This window comes from Lampetra planeri, chromosome 44 (assembly GCF_965212315.1).
Source record: "Lampetra planeri chromosome 44, kcLamPlan1.2.h2, whole genome shotgun sequence".
NCBI classification, from domain to species: domain Eukaryota; kingdom Metazoa; phylum Chordata; class Hyperoartia; order Petromyzontiformes; family Petromyzontidae; genus Lampetra; species Lampetra planeri.
The window spans coordinates 55,131-70,170 of NC_136150.1; the positions used below are offsets into that span (position 1 = coordinate 55,131).

Here is a 15,040-nt window from a genome sequence, read left to right on the forward strand (position 1 = left end):
TCTGCGCCGCCCGCGTGAGATCCCCCCCTGGCCCCTCCCCCCATGCTGAGCGCTCTCATTGTGGTGAGCCCGGTGAGTTTCTGTGCGTCCATACAAGTTTAAGACAATTCTGGGGCACCGCAATGCGACCCGTCGTCCTGAGGGTCGGCAAAGCTCCTGGCGCCGGGAAACCGCGGGACTCTCCCTCTAGGGGCCCTTCGGATGAAAACCGCGAGGTGCCGGGCAACTCCCCGCCAGGGCACCCTCGGTGGCGGGTGCACTGCGTGTGGCGGTCGCGGTACCACCACAAGTCGCGTTGGGCACGAGCTGAGCTGCAGTTGCCCTCTCGGGTTCCAACAACTCGAGCTCGACAAAGCCACACGTTGAACCCGAGTTCGAATTCGACTCCCGCTCACGGCCACCAACATCCGTGACAATGATCCGAGCAGGTCCTGGGCATGCCCCAGGTCGAATCGGACTCAAATGAGTACTGGTGTGGCATGTAAATATCACCACTGGGAAGACAAAGGCGGGTGGGCTGGCATGGTTGTTGTGCTTGCAAACGACACTTGCCCTAAGTCTGTCAGAGGCTATGGGGGGAGGGGGGAATTTGTCTTTGCAGTTCCACGGGGGACGCAGTTTGCCGCGGTCCCTCACTCTCACCGCCACTTCCAGTTCACGAGCGCGCTGGGAAACTCCCGCGAGCATCGACAACTTCGCTCGAACAGAAGCGCCACCGCAACTCTCCTCACTGAGCGCCTCTCCTCACTGAACGCATACCGTGAGTGTCCAACAAGAGACGTGAACAGTCCACCTTAAACTTACATTATCCCACGGACATCCTGCAATGCATAGCAATCGGGGCCTGTGCGCCCTCAAGATCACACGCTGGGTGCAATGCACGCGCCCTGGGGCGATGTGTGCGCGCCGTGTGAGTGTCGCGTGTTGCCGTGCGGGGGGGTTTGCGACGGAGACGAGTTTGGTTCTGGGGTCAGAGTCAGAGTCCCGGCGGCGGCGTGGGGAGCGGAACTCCGTGGCCATCTTCGGTGTCTGTCCATGTACGGGTCGGCGTGCGGCCTGCGCGAGTTATTTTAAAATCGCGTTCGACGAGGCGTCTCGCGACGGGTACATGAATGAGTAGAGGCGCAGCCCCTGCATTGCAGCTGCTGGCGGAAGCGTCTCCTGTCGTGGGAGCTCTCGAGATCTAGAAGGTACCTTTGAGGGTATTCGGTCAGGGGTCTTAGAAGAGGTGGGACCGTGGGAGTACCCAGACAATGAACACAGCCGTAAGGGGCCGTCCATAAATGACGTCACGCGATTTTGGACGATTTTTGACCCCCTCCCCCTTCGTCACGCGGCGTCACAAAAAGTCAGACCCCCCTTCAAATATGACGTCACAAAGCTCTGCCCCCCCCCCCCCAATAAAACATGCTTCAAATCGCTTTAAACTATTGTCATTGTAGTGCGTATTTAATGTGGCGCTGCACTCTGATGTTGTAGGAGAAAACATTTAATAAAAAGTCTATCTAATTAAGTAGAACGTGTTGTCTATATTTATTTAAAGTTGCGCATTTTGATGTGACGTCACATTTCTCACCCCCCCCCCCCTCGTCACACATCGTCACAAATGTCTGACCCCCCCCCTAGGTGCGTGACGTCATTTATGGACGGCCCCTAATTCACCCGCGTATTAGCACGGCTTGCTATGTACGGTACGAAAGGCGTTCAACATACATATTAACTAGTGTATTAGATGTCAGAATTTAACAGTAAGTCAAGTGTGTCTCTTTTCATTTGTGCCATGCTTACAGTGCAACCGGCTATCACAAAGACGTCTCAGAGACGGGCTTCGTCTGCCAGCCAGGGGCGATATGAGCTGGACGTGACTGCATGTGGCCTGTGATCCAGCAGTGGAGGCAGCGAGGGTTGGTGCGAGCACGGAGGAAGACCTCGGCGTGGTCACGTCACGAGCCATGGGGGCAGACGAGGACGCCGTCGGCAGCGGAGCGATCTCCGCCGGGGAGAGTGTGGACGGAGCTGTTGGTGCGTGCGGTGACAGTAATGCCTCTCTTGCTTTCATGTTCCTTTCGCCGAAAGGTAACGTGCGTAGAGAATTTACCGCACCTCTGGTTCGCACGGTTGGCTATGTACGGTGCGAAAGACGTTCAACATACGGTACATATATACCGAATAAATACGCAGACAATATCTGTTTCTTCAAATGAAAAAGTTAAAGTATTTTTGATACATCCCATCAGTGAAAACTCATGACCAGTTTCGACAGTCCGTGTTGTATTTGTTGTACACTCCTTGTTGTAGTTGGTGTTGTTACTGTTGGGTAGTTATTGTAGTTGTTGCCGAGTGGCTGCAGGGGGGCCGCGGATCGAGGCGGTGCTGCTGCACCAGCGGCCCGCGCTGGCCGAGGCGTGCGCGCTCCTCCTGCATGAGCAGTGGGGCTGGCTGAGCGTGCAGGCGCGCCTCGTGTCACTGCAGCGCTCCTCCCACGCCTTCCCCCTCTCGCTCGTGCTGCTCGCTGCGTGCCCGGCGGGGGGCACCACCCCCCAGGTGACCTTCCAAAAGAGATGCGCTCTGCTGATGAGACACCGAATTTTTTTAACTGAGTTTTGTGTCGAACTAGGACCCATATCTAACAGAGGGACGGTCCTTGCCTACAAACATCTGGCAGTTCTAACACGAAAGCTAAACAATTTTTATTTTACCAGGCAAAACCCACTGAGCGATATAGCTCTTTTTCAGAAGCGATCTGGCTACAACGAAGTGGCTCATCATGTGGAAATGTATCGCAGCCAAATACTCAACGCATGATTCTAAATGTGCAGGCATAAACAGGAAGACTCGGAGAAAAAAACACGTCAGTTTAACACGTAGTCTTTCGCGACCAATATTGTTCATAATCAACGATTTTTGGGTTTAGATCGCGTTATTTATAAATGTGTCGTAACCCTCCACCACCCGACACGGCCAATCAGTAAAAAAGTGTCACGTTGACAAAAGACAAATAGTTCACTGCTTTAGCCCACCGGTGTGTTGAAGCGTGAAACCACAACATTTACAATTTGAGTACGACGTTTCGCTGGTAATTGCATCCAGCATCATCGGGCAATTCGCCAGAATGGTGAGGCTCTGCTGTGTCTCCCGTTCTTATATAGAGCAGCAGCAGGGTGACGTCATCATTAACTCATTAACTCATCAGGTGCAAAGATTTGAGGGGGGGGTTATTGTAATTATATACTAGATTAGTAATAAGGCTATTGTTACGATGCGAGTTGTAGATTAGTAATCATTTGGAATGTGTTCTATTGTGATTATGCTACATTAATAATCAGTTAGTGCTTGTTTCCCTTATAAGGAATTGTAATGCATCTTATTTAATAATACGCTTCCAGGCCGCACTAAGCCTGTAGCTGTCTGAGCGATTAAAGTTATTTCTGTTTCTCTCAATCTCAATGGATTCTCTAATTAGTCTTTGCCAGTAGTAACTCGTTTTACACAACACTTCAACGTTGTCAAAATCAATTGAGTGTCCCTGTTGGCAAGCATGTTCTGCCACTGCCGACAGTTGTGTTTGCGATTGTTTAATATTTCTCTGGTGTTCTTTTAGTCTTACACTAACGTTACGCCCTGTCTGTCCAATATAGCATCTGCCACATACACAATTAATCCGATATACACCTTCTGTTGATAATTTAGGTAATTCGGCCATTCAGTTCACCATGGAAATGGAGGTGAATAACACACTCCCGTTCCTGGATATTTTACTTGGGCATGGCCTAAATGGTAAAATAACACACAGCGTTTACAGAAAGCAAACGCACACTGATGCCTATCTGAATGCAAATTCGCATCATCACCCAGCTCAGAAATCCTCTCTTATCAAGACGCTCATCAGGCTAAAACAGTGTCAGATGATGAAAGTCTAGTGAGAGAGATTAAACATGTTAAAGAAGCACTAAGACAGAATGGCTACAATAATGCTCAAATTAACAGAGCACTAAATGCCAAATCACGATCGCAAAGCAACACTGCTGAAAGCGATCAGATTATTAAAACAATAAAAATACCATTTATCTCAGGAGTAACTGACAAATTAGCGCGTGTTTTGCAAAAGCAAAACATTACAGTAAGATTTGGTACAGTACACAAAATTCAACTAGTAACGTGCACTAAAGACGAATTACCTAAATTATCAACAGAAGGTGTATATCAGATTAATTGTGTATGTGGCAGATGCTATATTGGACAGACAGGGCGTAACGTTAGTGTAAGACTAAAAGAACACCAGAGAAATATTAAACTATCGCAAACACAACTGTCGGCAGTGGCAGAACATGCTTGCCAACAGGGACACTCAATTGATTTTGACAACGTTGAAGTGTTGTGTAAAACTAGTTACTACTGGCAAAGACTAATTAGAGAATCCATTGAGATTGAGAGAAACAGAAATAACTTTAATCGCTCAGACAGCTACAGGCTTAGTGCTGCCTGGAAGCGTATTATTAAATAAGATGCATTACAATTCCTTATAAGGGAAACAAGCACTAACTGATTATTAATGTAGCATAATCACAATAGAACACATTCCAAATGATTACTAATCTACAACTCGCATCGTAACAATAGCCTTATTACTAATCAAGTATATCATTACAATAACCCCCCCCTCAAATCTTTGCACCTGATGAGTAAATGAGTTAATGATGACGTCACCCTGCTGCTGCTCTATATAAGAACGGGAGACACAGCAGAGCCTCACCATTCTGGCGAATTGCCCGATGATGCTGGATGCAATTACCAGCGAAACGTCGTACTCAAATTGTAAATGTTGTGGTTTCACGCTTCAACACACCGGTGGGCTAAAGCAGTGAACTATTTGTCTTTTGTCAACGTGGCACTTTTTTACTGATTGGCCGTGTCGGGTGGTGGAGGGTTACGACACATTTATAAATAACGCGATCTAAACCCAAAAATCGTTGATTATGAAAAAAACACGTAAAATTCACATGGATTGGTTCCAGCAAGACTGGCTGCTGATGAGACACCTAATGCCAAAGCCGGTCCAAAGTTTACCAAAACCTCCATGCCAAGCTGAACAAAAATTCTGTCTGTGATGCCCCTCCGGGACTACTCGATGCCTTGGCCACGTCGCCGGCGGGGAAGGTAGCTGACCCCGACGAGATAGCAGTGGAGCTTTATCGAAAAGTAGGGCCCGCCTTACTGCTCAGTCAATGGTAATGCTTGACACAGTCTTAAGTTCAGGCTCTCTCGCCGGGTCTATGAACAAAGCTAGAATTTTGGTCCTACATAAACCGGGCACCCTGGCGGTTGGCTGAGGTAACTTTAGACCCATTTTGCTTTTATAAGGAGATCATAAAATCCTCACTAAGATCCTTGCAATGAGATTGTAAAAGGTACCCCCAACGATTGGTGAAGCCCAGACGGGGTTTGTTAAAAACATAGGTTTGTATGATAATGTCAGAACTCTGGTCAACGCGATGGAAATTGTCTCGAGGGACAACCTGGCCGCTTACGCCCTTACCCTGGATGGGGAAGAGGCATTTGACAGGGTTGAATGGGCCTTCCTGTTCCGGGTGATGAACACATCGGGCTTTCCCCCCTCATTCATCGACATTTGCAGACTCCTGTATGCTAACCCTATGGCCTAGGTGATTACAAATACCTTAACATCTTCCAACTTTGTTCTAAGCAGAGGTACAAGGCATGTTTGCCCTCTTTCACCATTACTTTTTACCCTGGCCATGGAGCCATTTGCTGAGAGTATTAGGACAAGTCAGCGGACTTCGGGAGTAAGATACGGTGCAGGATAAAACAAAATAAACCTTTACGCCGACGATGTGCTTGTCACTTTAAAAAACCCGGAAGTCTCAATCCCTGCTATTTTGGCCCTAGTGAGGGAGTATGGGGAGCTTCGGGATACAAATTAAATGTAACAGTCAGAATTGATGCCCCTATCACCGGTATCCCCTCAAACCCCCGAGGGCTTGTTGTCCTTCAAGTGGTCTCCATCCCACATAAAATATCTCAGCTTTACGGTCCCCTCCTCACTGGCATTGCTCTTCCCCCCGCCCCCGGTTTCCCTACTGCCCCCTTTCTTTCGCCCATTATGTTATCTTCCTCCTTACCCTTTTCCGCTCCCTGTATACACCTTAATGTCCCACTCATGGTCCCTACCTGGGTGGGGCAGTGTGCCTAGTTTTCCTCCTTCATTAGGCCCTGTCGCGCCAAACTTGGGCTGCTGTTCACGGAATTTCTGTTCCCCCTTTTGTTCGGTGACCGGCGTTTTGTATCGGGCTCGTGTTGAGTTGTAATAATAAAAAATCTAAAAATCTGCCCGTGTCGCTTGCAGGTGCTGGGCCACAGTAAGCTCTCGCTGGTCGTGGGCGATGGGGCCGGCGTGCTTGCCGAGTCTGTGCTCATCGCGCCAGCTCACCGTGGCCAGGGCCTCGGCCGGCGGCTCATGGAGGAGACGGAACGCTACGCACGCTCGCGCGGGAAGCACCGCCTCTTCCTCAGCACCCCCGACAAGCAGCGCTTCTATGCCCACCTGGGCTACGCGCCGTGCCAGCCCGTGACAGCGGCACGGGCTGTCAACCGCCTGGTCGATGTCCGCTTCATGGAGAAGCTGGTGCACCACTCGCCCGATGGTCACCGTTGGGGCCCACGCGAGACGCCCCCTGGATCCGGGGCGGCGGCAGTGGCAGACGAGGAGGGGGGGGTGCTCGGCGAGGAATCGCCAGCACCACTACCAGCACCAGCACCTCCACTACCAGCACCTCCTGCTCCACTAATACCACTACCACCACCCCCACCAGTACCACTACCAGCAACAGCATTGCTACAAGCACCTCCTCTGCTACCAGCACCTCCACTTCCACCACCAGCACCAGTGTCACCATTACCAGCTTGTCCACCATTTGTGCCACCATCACTACCACTAGCGTTAACACCACAACCACTGCTAGCACCACCAACGGGATTACCACTACACCGGCTCACACCACCACCACCGCCTCCTCTTCCTTCATCCATCAGCCGCGCCAAATTTGGCAGAGCCACCTTTGGCTATGGCACCATCAGTATTTCCCCGTCCACTGCTTGCACCAGGAGTGGGCTTGCCATGCCGTCCTGGCAGCGGATCGCTGGCCAGGCTTCGCCGCCTAGCTCCTCCGCGAGCGCGCCACTGTCATTCGCTCCCGGGCAGCCCCAGACACTCGACTCAACGCCGTACCGCGACGCAAAGGGTCTGCCCGTCGTGTGGATGATGAAAAATATTTAACTGTCCCTTTTCCCTTTTAGTGTAAATCAGTCACCAAGCAGATGCCCTCAAAGGCATGTACTGCAATGTAGGCTGCGACAAAACAGACAATTGAAGCAAGTCTCAAGGTGAAGAGGTCATTACGGCCAATGTTGCTCGGGCAGTCGCATCTTGTCAGTGGCTTGACTGTTGTTAACGCAGACTGTGCAATGGCACCAGGACCTATGGACGAGAGTGGCCCAAGTGCTGGACTATGAAGAATGCAGAAATTGGACAGGGATAGGGCCCCCCGTTTCATTCCTTGCACCAGGGCCGGTGCCATCCACGCTACACGTCGCCATCACTTTGCTCCACAACCGTTGCGATAGTGGTCACAGGAAAACCACAGTGCCCTCTCTCTGAATCGCACCATTTGGCTTATGGCTTCTCCTTGGTCACCGACGTCCGGGTGTTAAGAGACAGCTGACGAGCTTCTTGGCTCGAGAAGACCGAGGGATTTGTATGAGAGGTGTTGGGGCCTTGCAGGTAATCTGCATCCTAGAAGCCTAGCCATCATCGAATCGAGCCCGATGGTGCCTGAGTAAAATTAAACCAAAGCTGCCCTGTTGGTCATGTGACTGTGTACGAGTGTGCTATTGCATGGTGCTGCATGAGGTGGATCGCTGGCTCATTGGGCTGAGAGGCCTGTGGTTGCTGTGCTTCTTGCCTTTGGAAATCCATCCCGAGTCATATTACGGATGCAGCAGGCACAGTCGAATCTGAAAAGTGAAATCAAAGAATCGCCAAACTGCAACGATAGTAAAACTCAAACCATCACTCACATCCCCGACGAGTGCGCCATACATGCACACTCGGGCGATATCACTGCAATACATACAGCATCTACTGCCACCTTGAATTGGTTGATGGACCTTAACATTGAGCTATGACATCTATAAAAAAAAAACTTGCTTTCCCCCCCATTCCATATGAAAGAAGAATAATGCACACCTGCATACTTGACTGCATTGCTCATCCTTGAGCTGGGTTAATTGTCCAGCGGTTTTTCTCTTTGTCAGTTTTAGTTTTGTTATTGTAAAACACCCTGGGTTGAGCGGCATAATGGAACTCATATAAAAGCAATGTTTTGTTTTCAATCTTGGATATGTTTAATGTAATGCAATGTTTAGTTATATATAACGTCGCCGTCGTTCTTCCAAATTACATCTCTCGCAATCGCTGAGGAACCACAGGCAGAGCTGGAAGGCAGCATCAATCAGTTTGTGAGAAAGCTGGCGTGACCAACAATTGCCCAAGCTCTGGTAGAGTCCTCTATATATTAAGGAATTTTCAGACAATAAGCGTGGGAGAAAACCTGAGCACATGGAGAAACTCGTCGCCTGCGAGGGAGAAACACTATCCCATACAGAAGGTACAGATATCAGTCCGAACTTTGACCGTGTTCTGGCGAGTCGAGGTACAGTACCTCCTCGAAACCCATGGGAAGGAGGTTTTGCAACATTTGATCCACCAACCCAAGCTGACTGCCAATTTCTAGACTATATGCCACGTGCATAGCCACCACCACCCGAACAACTTTAGGGAGCCGCACTTGATTCCTGGTTACAGGTTTCAATCTCTTGTCGGTCGCAAATCCTGTTTCAGGCTGATGAGCAATTACTGCCACAACAAAGATTTTTTTATGTTTAATTTGCATTTATATGCATGTGAGCTTTAATTCCGTACGTCTTGAGAATGCAGGCCATAAGGGGAAAAGAGGCACCTTGTTTTGAAAGATGAGCCCTTAAACAATGCGTGCCATTTGATACGATATCTTTCATTTGCTTTGCAGTGTATGTGATGTTTCCAGTGCATACAACTCGGCAAACATTTTCGTTTTCTGAAATCAAATGTGATATGCATGAGATTTGTTGAATTAATAAATAACATTCATTGTACATGTACGGATCTAATTGCTAATTCTGGTTGTGAGAAGTGCTCTCAGACTCACTGGTGAGTGAACTGACACAATAGTGATTGGGGCGTAGTTAAACGCTTCTTCACGTGACCGTTTCATTTGTTTGAATGTCTCGAGTTGTGGAGGGTTTCATGACAATACTTGGGCCAGATCATTACCCGGCCTAAACCAAAATATACATTTTAAATAATAACATTGGATGCGAAAACGTATGCTTTGCGCATCATATATCAGAGTCTGATAACATGCTACGGAGCATGATGTGTGCATCCATGCCTGGACATCTGTCTGGACGCGAGATATCCGAGTGACGTTTGCCGCTCATTTAAAATACCCAGCTCACTTCAACACGCAGCAGCTTCCAGAACTAGGCATGACTTCGTGAATGAGCCACGAGCCAATCACATACGGTTATAGGTCAAAAACTGCCTTGAAATGAGAAATATACATGGTGACTTTTTTGAAGCATTGTTCATTCTTCATAGCAAATACACACGGATCTTCATAGCACGTAAACATAGCACATGAATGTGCGGTCACCGTGTTTTCACAATCAACTTGGCGGCTCGAGGTCTATCATGAAGTGGCATTACTCCGTTTCGGGGATCGTGCACACAGTGAGGCGCAATCGCCGTGTGGGAGCTTCTCAATCTCTTGGGGTTGTCTCCGGCAGAAGCCACAGTGGAAAGTGGACTCAGGGGCTAATGTACCGTCCGTCACGACGAGCTCCAAAGTTTATAATGCCAAATGGGGAGAGCACAAAAGCCGTCCCAGCCAATCGGTAGTCGGGAGGCTGGCAACATGAATGGAGCCATGCGTTATGACGTCAGTACGTTCGCCCGCAATACACCCAGCTGACAAATCAGGCTCTGCCTGTCTCACATATAAACCATTGTGTGTGAGCTAACTCAGAGATTCATCTTCTTGGTTCTTTCGGTAAAGTCACGTAGAATGGAAATAATAAAATAAAACATTATAAAATAATTCTCACGACGTTTCGGCCACAACGCAAGTAGCCGTCATCAGGTGGAGAACAGGTCTGTCGAGACAGTCTGAATATTATTTTATTATTTCCATTCTACGTGACTTTACCGAAAGAACCAAGAAGATGGTTGCATGGACGTCAACGTATAAGCGAGGAGTCTTTTATTTGTATATAGCGTCATGAATGAAAATTACAGACCAAAACTCTTGTCGCACAATTGTTAAGGCCACGTGCTGTGTTCACACGGAGGCGCAGGAACCCACAAACAGGCGGGAGGGGAGGCAACCAGAAACGGCGCTCTACATCAATTGCCCAAGCTCTGTCGTCCTACATTGGGACGTTTGACAAGCTCCATTCAGACGTGGATACCAATTATAGAGGAAACCCGAGTTACCCGGAGACAGCCCACGAGTGCGAAGATGTGGGGAAGGGGGACAAACTTGATGTGAATAATTCCACGTTTTCCTGACTGCCCAGGGCCTTGGCAATCCAATCAGGTGCATGCAACCTATTTTTTTTATTTACATATTTTTTAAGTCATTTATTTTACCTTTCCTATACTTTACACTCATATCGTACTTTTTTATTGTTTGTTGTTTTAATTTTCTGACCCGTCCCTCCTGGACATTCACCGGATTCCTGCAGAGTATGTTTTTTTTGCATTCTAACCACAAGTATTGTGGTTAATGCAGACATGATTCCTTGTAAAAGGTTTCAGTTTGGTGATTTAACATCTTAACACCTGTTTTGTTGCCAGAAAAAAGGGGAAAACCTTTTCTCACTATAAAAAGTAATATTAAAAAAGAAAACTTTTTTTAAAATACGCTTTAATGAAATGTACTAGTAATGGCAGAACTCCACGACTCCAGGAAGTGGCCCTGAAGCTGCCATAACGTAAGGGACCGTGGTCAATTACAGCCAACGTCAGTTGACCGAGGACAATTAGACCCAAGCCGAAACTTAAAATATACAAATGTTTAAAAATATTTTTCTTATGTTTTTATGATAGAATATATCATCGTCATCAGTATGACATAAGTATACCAAGTTTGCAGTCGATATACCACATTGGGAAGTGGGTTAAAATTGAGTTACAAGATTTGAAGATACAACAACGACGACAACAACAGAGTGAGTTAATAAAAAGCGTGTAGTAATAATAAATGTGACGATTCTGAAGTTGCAATTGATTTGTTTACGTCGTGACGTCGTTTTTAAAAATTCGCGATGACTCACCAGCGACGTGAAGACGTCATAGCGCCCCCCCCACCCCCCCCCCCTGGGCAGTCACGCGCGCCAGTCACGTGATCTCGTGAGCGCAGGCACGGACACGGCAATCCGCCACAGTCGCAGCAGCCATGCTCGCCTTCTTCAACCGCGTCCTCGACTGGATCCGCTCCCTCTTCTGGAAGGAAGAGATGGAGCTCACGCTCGTGGGCCTCCAGTACTCGGGGAAGACAACGTTCGTCAATGTCATCGCGGTGAGTCGACCGAACCGGACTCGTTCGAGCTGGCCGCCCCAACCGGCCTCGCCCTCCCATCACCCGGACGCCGAGCGCGGTAGCCGCGCTAGGAAAGTCGTAAGGCGTGGTTTGGTGCTAGGCCGCGTGTAGTGAAGCAGCAGTCGGGGTTGGGTGACGGACTCGGCGATTGGATTCGAAATAAACAAGAGGGCACGATACGTCTCCTCCCTGTGTCTGTCTCTACACGTGAAGCAAAGTGCTCTTTACGACATTCCATCAGCCGTAGGGCCTTCTGGGGGAGCGCATCATTTCAACATGATTTGGTCAACGCCGGCTGAACTCTGGACTGTTTTCAACATTCACTATCTCATCGTGAGCTTGAGTCACGCGTGACTTGAATCAATGCTGGGGAACTGCTAGATGTTCATAGGCAAGGTTAGATTCTTACGATAATGGACCATTCTGTGGCTCGTTTGATGTTATACGATTTGTTTTTCTGCATAAGGCAGTCCTGCTGGGACTCCGGATGGACGGTATAGACGAGACGGCATGAACAACTAACTGTGTATAGAAGAAACACAAAGAACCAAATAGGCGAAACGGCACTCGGTATGGACGAGTCATTATTAAGAGGACTCGAAACATCTGATGCCGTCTGCTCTGTTGGCAGTGGTGCACAACCACAAATAAACTCGACACACTCGGCAATAAAACTATTTCCTTAAAAGGAAACAATGTAATAGGTTTGTGGATGCAATACTGTAACTTTCTACGCCTTGTTTAATCTACAACCCTTTTTAACATCCTTTCCGACTCCACTGCTGGATGAAGGCCCCCTTCAGGCCCTTTAGGTCATTGGTTTATTTGACCATACTTCTAGATTTGACCATACTTTTAGATTTGACCATACTTCTAGATTTGACCATACTTCTAGATTTGACCATACTTCTAGATTTGACCATACTTCTAGATTTGACCATACTTCTAGATTTGACCATACTTTTAGATTTGACCATACTTCTAGATTTGACCATACTTCTAGATTTGACCATACTTCTAGATTTGACCATACTTCTAGATTTGACCATACTTTTAGATTTGACCATACTTCTAGATTTGACCATACTTCTAGATTTGACCATACTTCTAGATTTGACCATACTTTTAGATTTGACCATACTTTTAGATTTGACCATACTTCTAGATTTGACCATACTTCTAGATTTGACCATACTTCTAGATTTGACCATACTTCTAGATTTGACCATACTTTTAGATTTGACCATACTTCTAGATTTGACCATACTTCTAGATTTGACCATACTTCTAGATTTGACCATACTTCTAGATTTGACCATACTTCTAGATTTGACCATACTTCTAGATTTGACCATACTTCTAGATTTGACCATACTTCTAGATTTGACCATACTTTTAGATTTGACCATACTTCTAGATTTGACCATACTTCTAGATTTGACCATACTTCTAGATTTGACCATACTTCTAGATTTGACCATACTTCTAGATTTGACCATACTTCTAGATTTGACCATACTTTTAGATTTGACCATACTTCTAGATTTGACCATACTTCTAGATTTGACCATATTCTAGATTTGACCATACTTCTAGATTTGACCATACTTCTAGATTTGACCATACTTCTAGATTTGACCATAATTTTAGATTTGACCATGCTTCTAGATTTGACCATACTTTTAGATTTGACCATACTTCTAGATTTGACCATACATCTAGATTTGACCATACTTTTAGATTTGACCATACTTCTAGATTTGACCATACTTCTAGATTTGACCATACTTCTAGATTTGACCATACTTCTAGATTTGACCATACTTCTAGATTTGACCATACTTCTAGATTTGACCATACTTCTAGATTTGACCATACTTCTAGATTTGACCATACTTCTAGATTTGACCATACTTCTAGATTTGACCATACTTCTAGATTTGACCATACTTCTAGATTTGACCATACGTCTTCATGGTAGTCAGGATTTATGAAGGGGGGAGGGCTCGTTCCGATCTCACTCGCCGGGCCAGAGTACTGAGCTGGCACCGATCGTTGAGATCCTTCCTTTCATTCCACCAAGTTCACCTCGCGCCGCAATATAGAAACCACAACATCACAGTTGGGTTCTGGTAGTCCGTGGAGGAATATAAATAATGGGACCGGGTTCTTAGCGTCGTGCCCAAACCACTCAGTCCTGCGAAACGATTGATACATTTTCACTCTTGTCATTTGTTTGGACGAATCGCCATCTGCTTCCATCTGTATGGGGATATCGTGTTGCCCCCACGCACACGTGGGTTTTCTCTGGGTCCCCTGGTTTCCTTCCACATGTATAAACGCTCGTTAATTGGCGGAATACATCTTTCAATTAAAAAACAGTGCAGGACGCTGCTGTAAAAGACTTCCACGACTCGGTGTGGCTCTCCTGGATGAATAAGTAAAATAAGTTTCCTTTAGTTGTATTAATTCAGTCACACGATTGTTGCAATATGGAGGTGTATATCTTTAAATAGCAATTTATTATTTTTTTCATGCTTGTTTATCCAGGATAGCCTGATTAATCCTCACGATTTTTTCGGGAGGGTGCTGCCAGGTTTTTGCAGATGATGCAATGTCTAATCCGAATTTGAGTACGTAATGTGCAGACATCCTTTCAGTCGAAGGATATTTGGAAAATACCAGTTAGATTGCGTGGTATTTTGGAGGAAACTACAACCCAGTGGAAAAACCATGCACAACAAGGGGAGAACATACTCATTGGTTCTTTCGGTACATTCACGTAGGTATAAAATAAATTAAATCACGACGTTTCGATCGCAACACAAGCGACCGTTATCAGGTGGATCAGATACAGCAGGAGAACTGCTGACATAGGAGACAGAGCTGACATAGGAGACAGTTTATATCGGATTTTGGTGGGCTCAACCCAGTGGTAAGTGGGAGGAGCTAGAGAAGGAATTTGTACGTAAATGTGAGAGATTAGTATGTCAATGTGAGAAGGTCCGCCAGCCACCGGGGGTGGTGGGAATCCTGAGCCTTGGCTGCCACACAGATATTTAGCCTGGTGATGCACTTACCATTGGGTTGAGCCCACCAAAATCCGATATGAACTCTTGTTGCAGCAGCTCTGTCTCCTATGTCAGCAGTTATCCTGCTGTATCTGTTCCACCTGATGACGGTCGCTTGTGTTGCGATCGAAACGTCGTGATTTAATTTATTATATTGTCTACCTACGTGACTTTACCGAAAGAACCAAAGAGTATGGATCCCTGCAGTCACGAAAACTTCAGATCTAGATTGAGGGGGAGAACATTCAAAAT

General features: G+C 46.9%; 2 protein-coding genes across 4 annotated transcripts in view; both read left to right on the plus strand.

The window, feature by feature from the left end:
- The first annotated feature begins 282 nt into the window (after positions 1 to 282).
- NAA80 (N-alpha-acetyltransferase 80, NatH catalytic subunit) lies at positions 283 to 9,210 on the plus strand. 3 transcript variants are annotated; one of them, XM_078614315.1, is made up of 4 exons: positions 283 to 760; positions 1,891 to 2,022; positions 2,351 to 2,544; positions 6,365 to 9,210. In XM_078614315.1, the coding sequence occupies exons 1-4, from the start codon at positions 463 to 465 to the stop codon at positions 7,292 to 7,294; spliced, it is 1,554 nt and encodes a 517-aa protein (XP_078470441.1). In that variant the 5' UTR covers positions 283 to 462; the 3' UTR covers positions 7,295 to 9,210. The 3 variants fall into 3 exon arrangements, with proteins under 3 accessions (XP_078470441.1, XP_078470443.1, XP_078470442.1); XM_078614317.1 differs by lacking the exon at positions 2,351 to 2,544 and having other exon boundaries at positions 632 to 760; positions 1,791 to 2,022; XM_078614316.1 differs by lacking the exon at positions 283 to 760 and having other exon boundaries at positions 1,803 to 2,022.
- A 2,286-nt stretch (positions 9,211 to 11,496) lies between these two features.
- The window catches only part of LOC144732745 (ADP-ribosylation factor-like protein 8B), a 33,647-nt gene continuing 30,103 nt past the window's right edge, over positions 11,497 to 15,040 (plus strand). Inside the window, exon 1 of the mRNA XM_078614318.1 lies at positions 11,497 to 11,696. Coding sequence (XP_078470444.1) covers positions 11,574 to 11,696 — 123 coding nt within the window. The 5' untranslated portion in view covers positions 11,497 to 11,573. The remainder of the gene's footprint in view (positions 11,697 to 15,040) is intronic.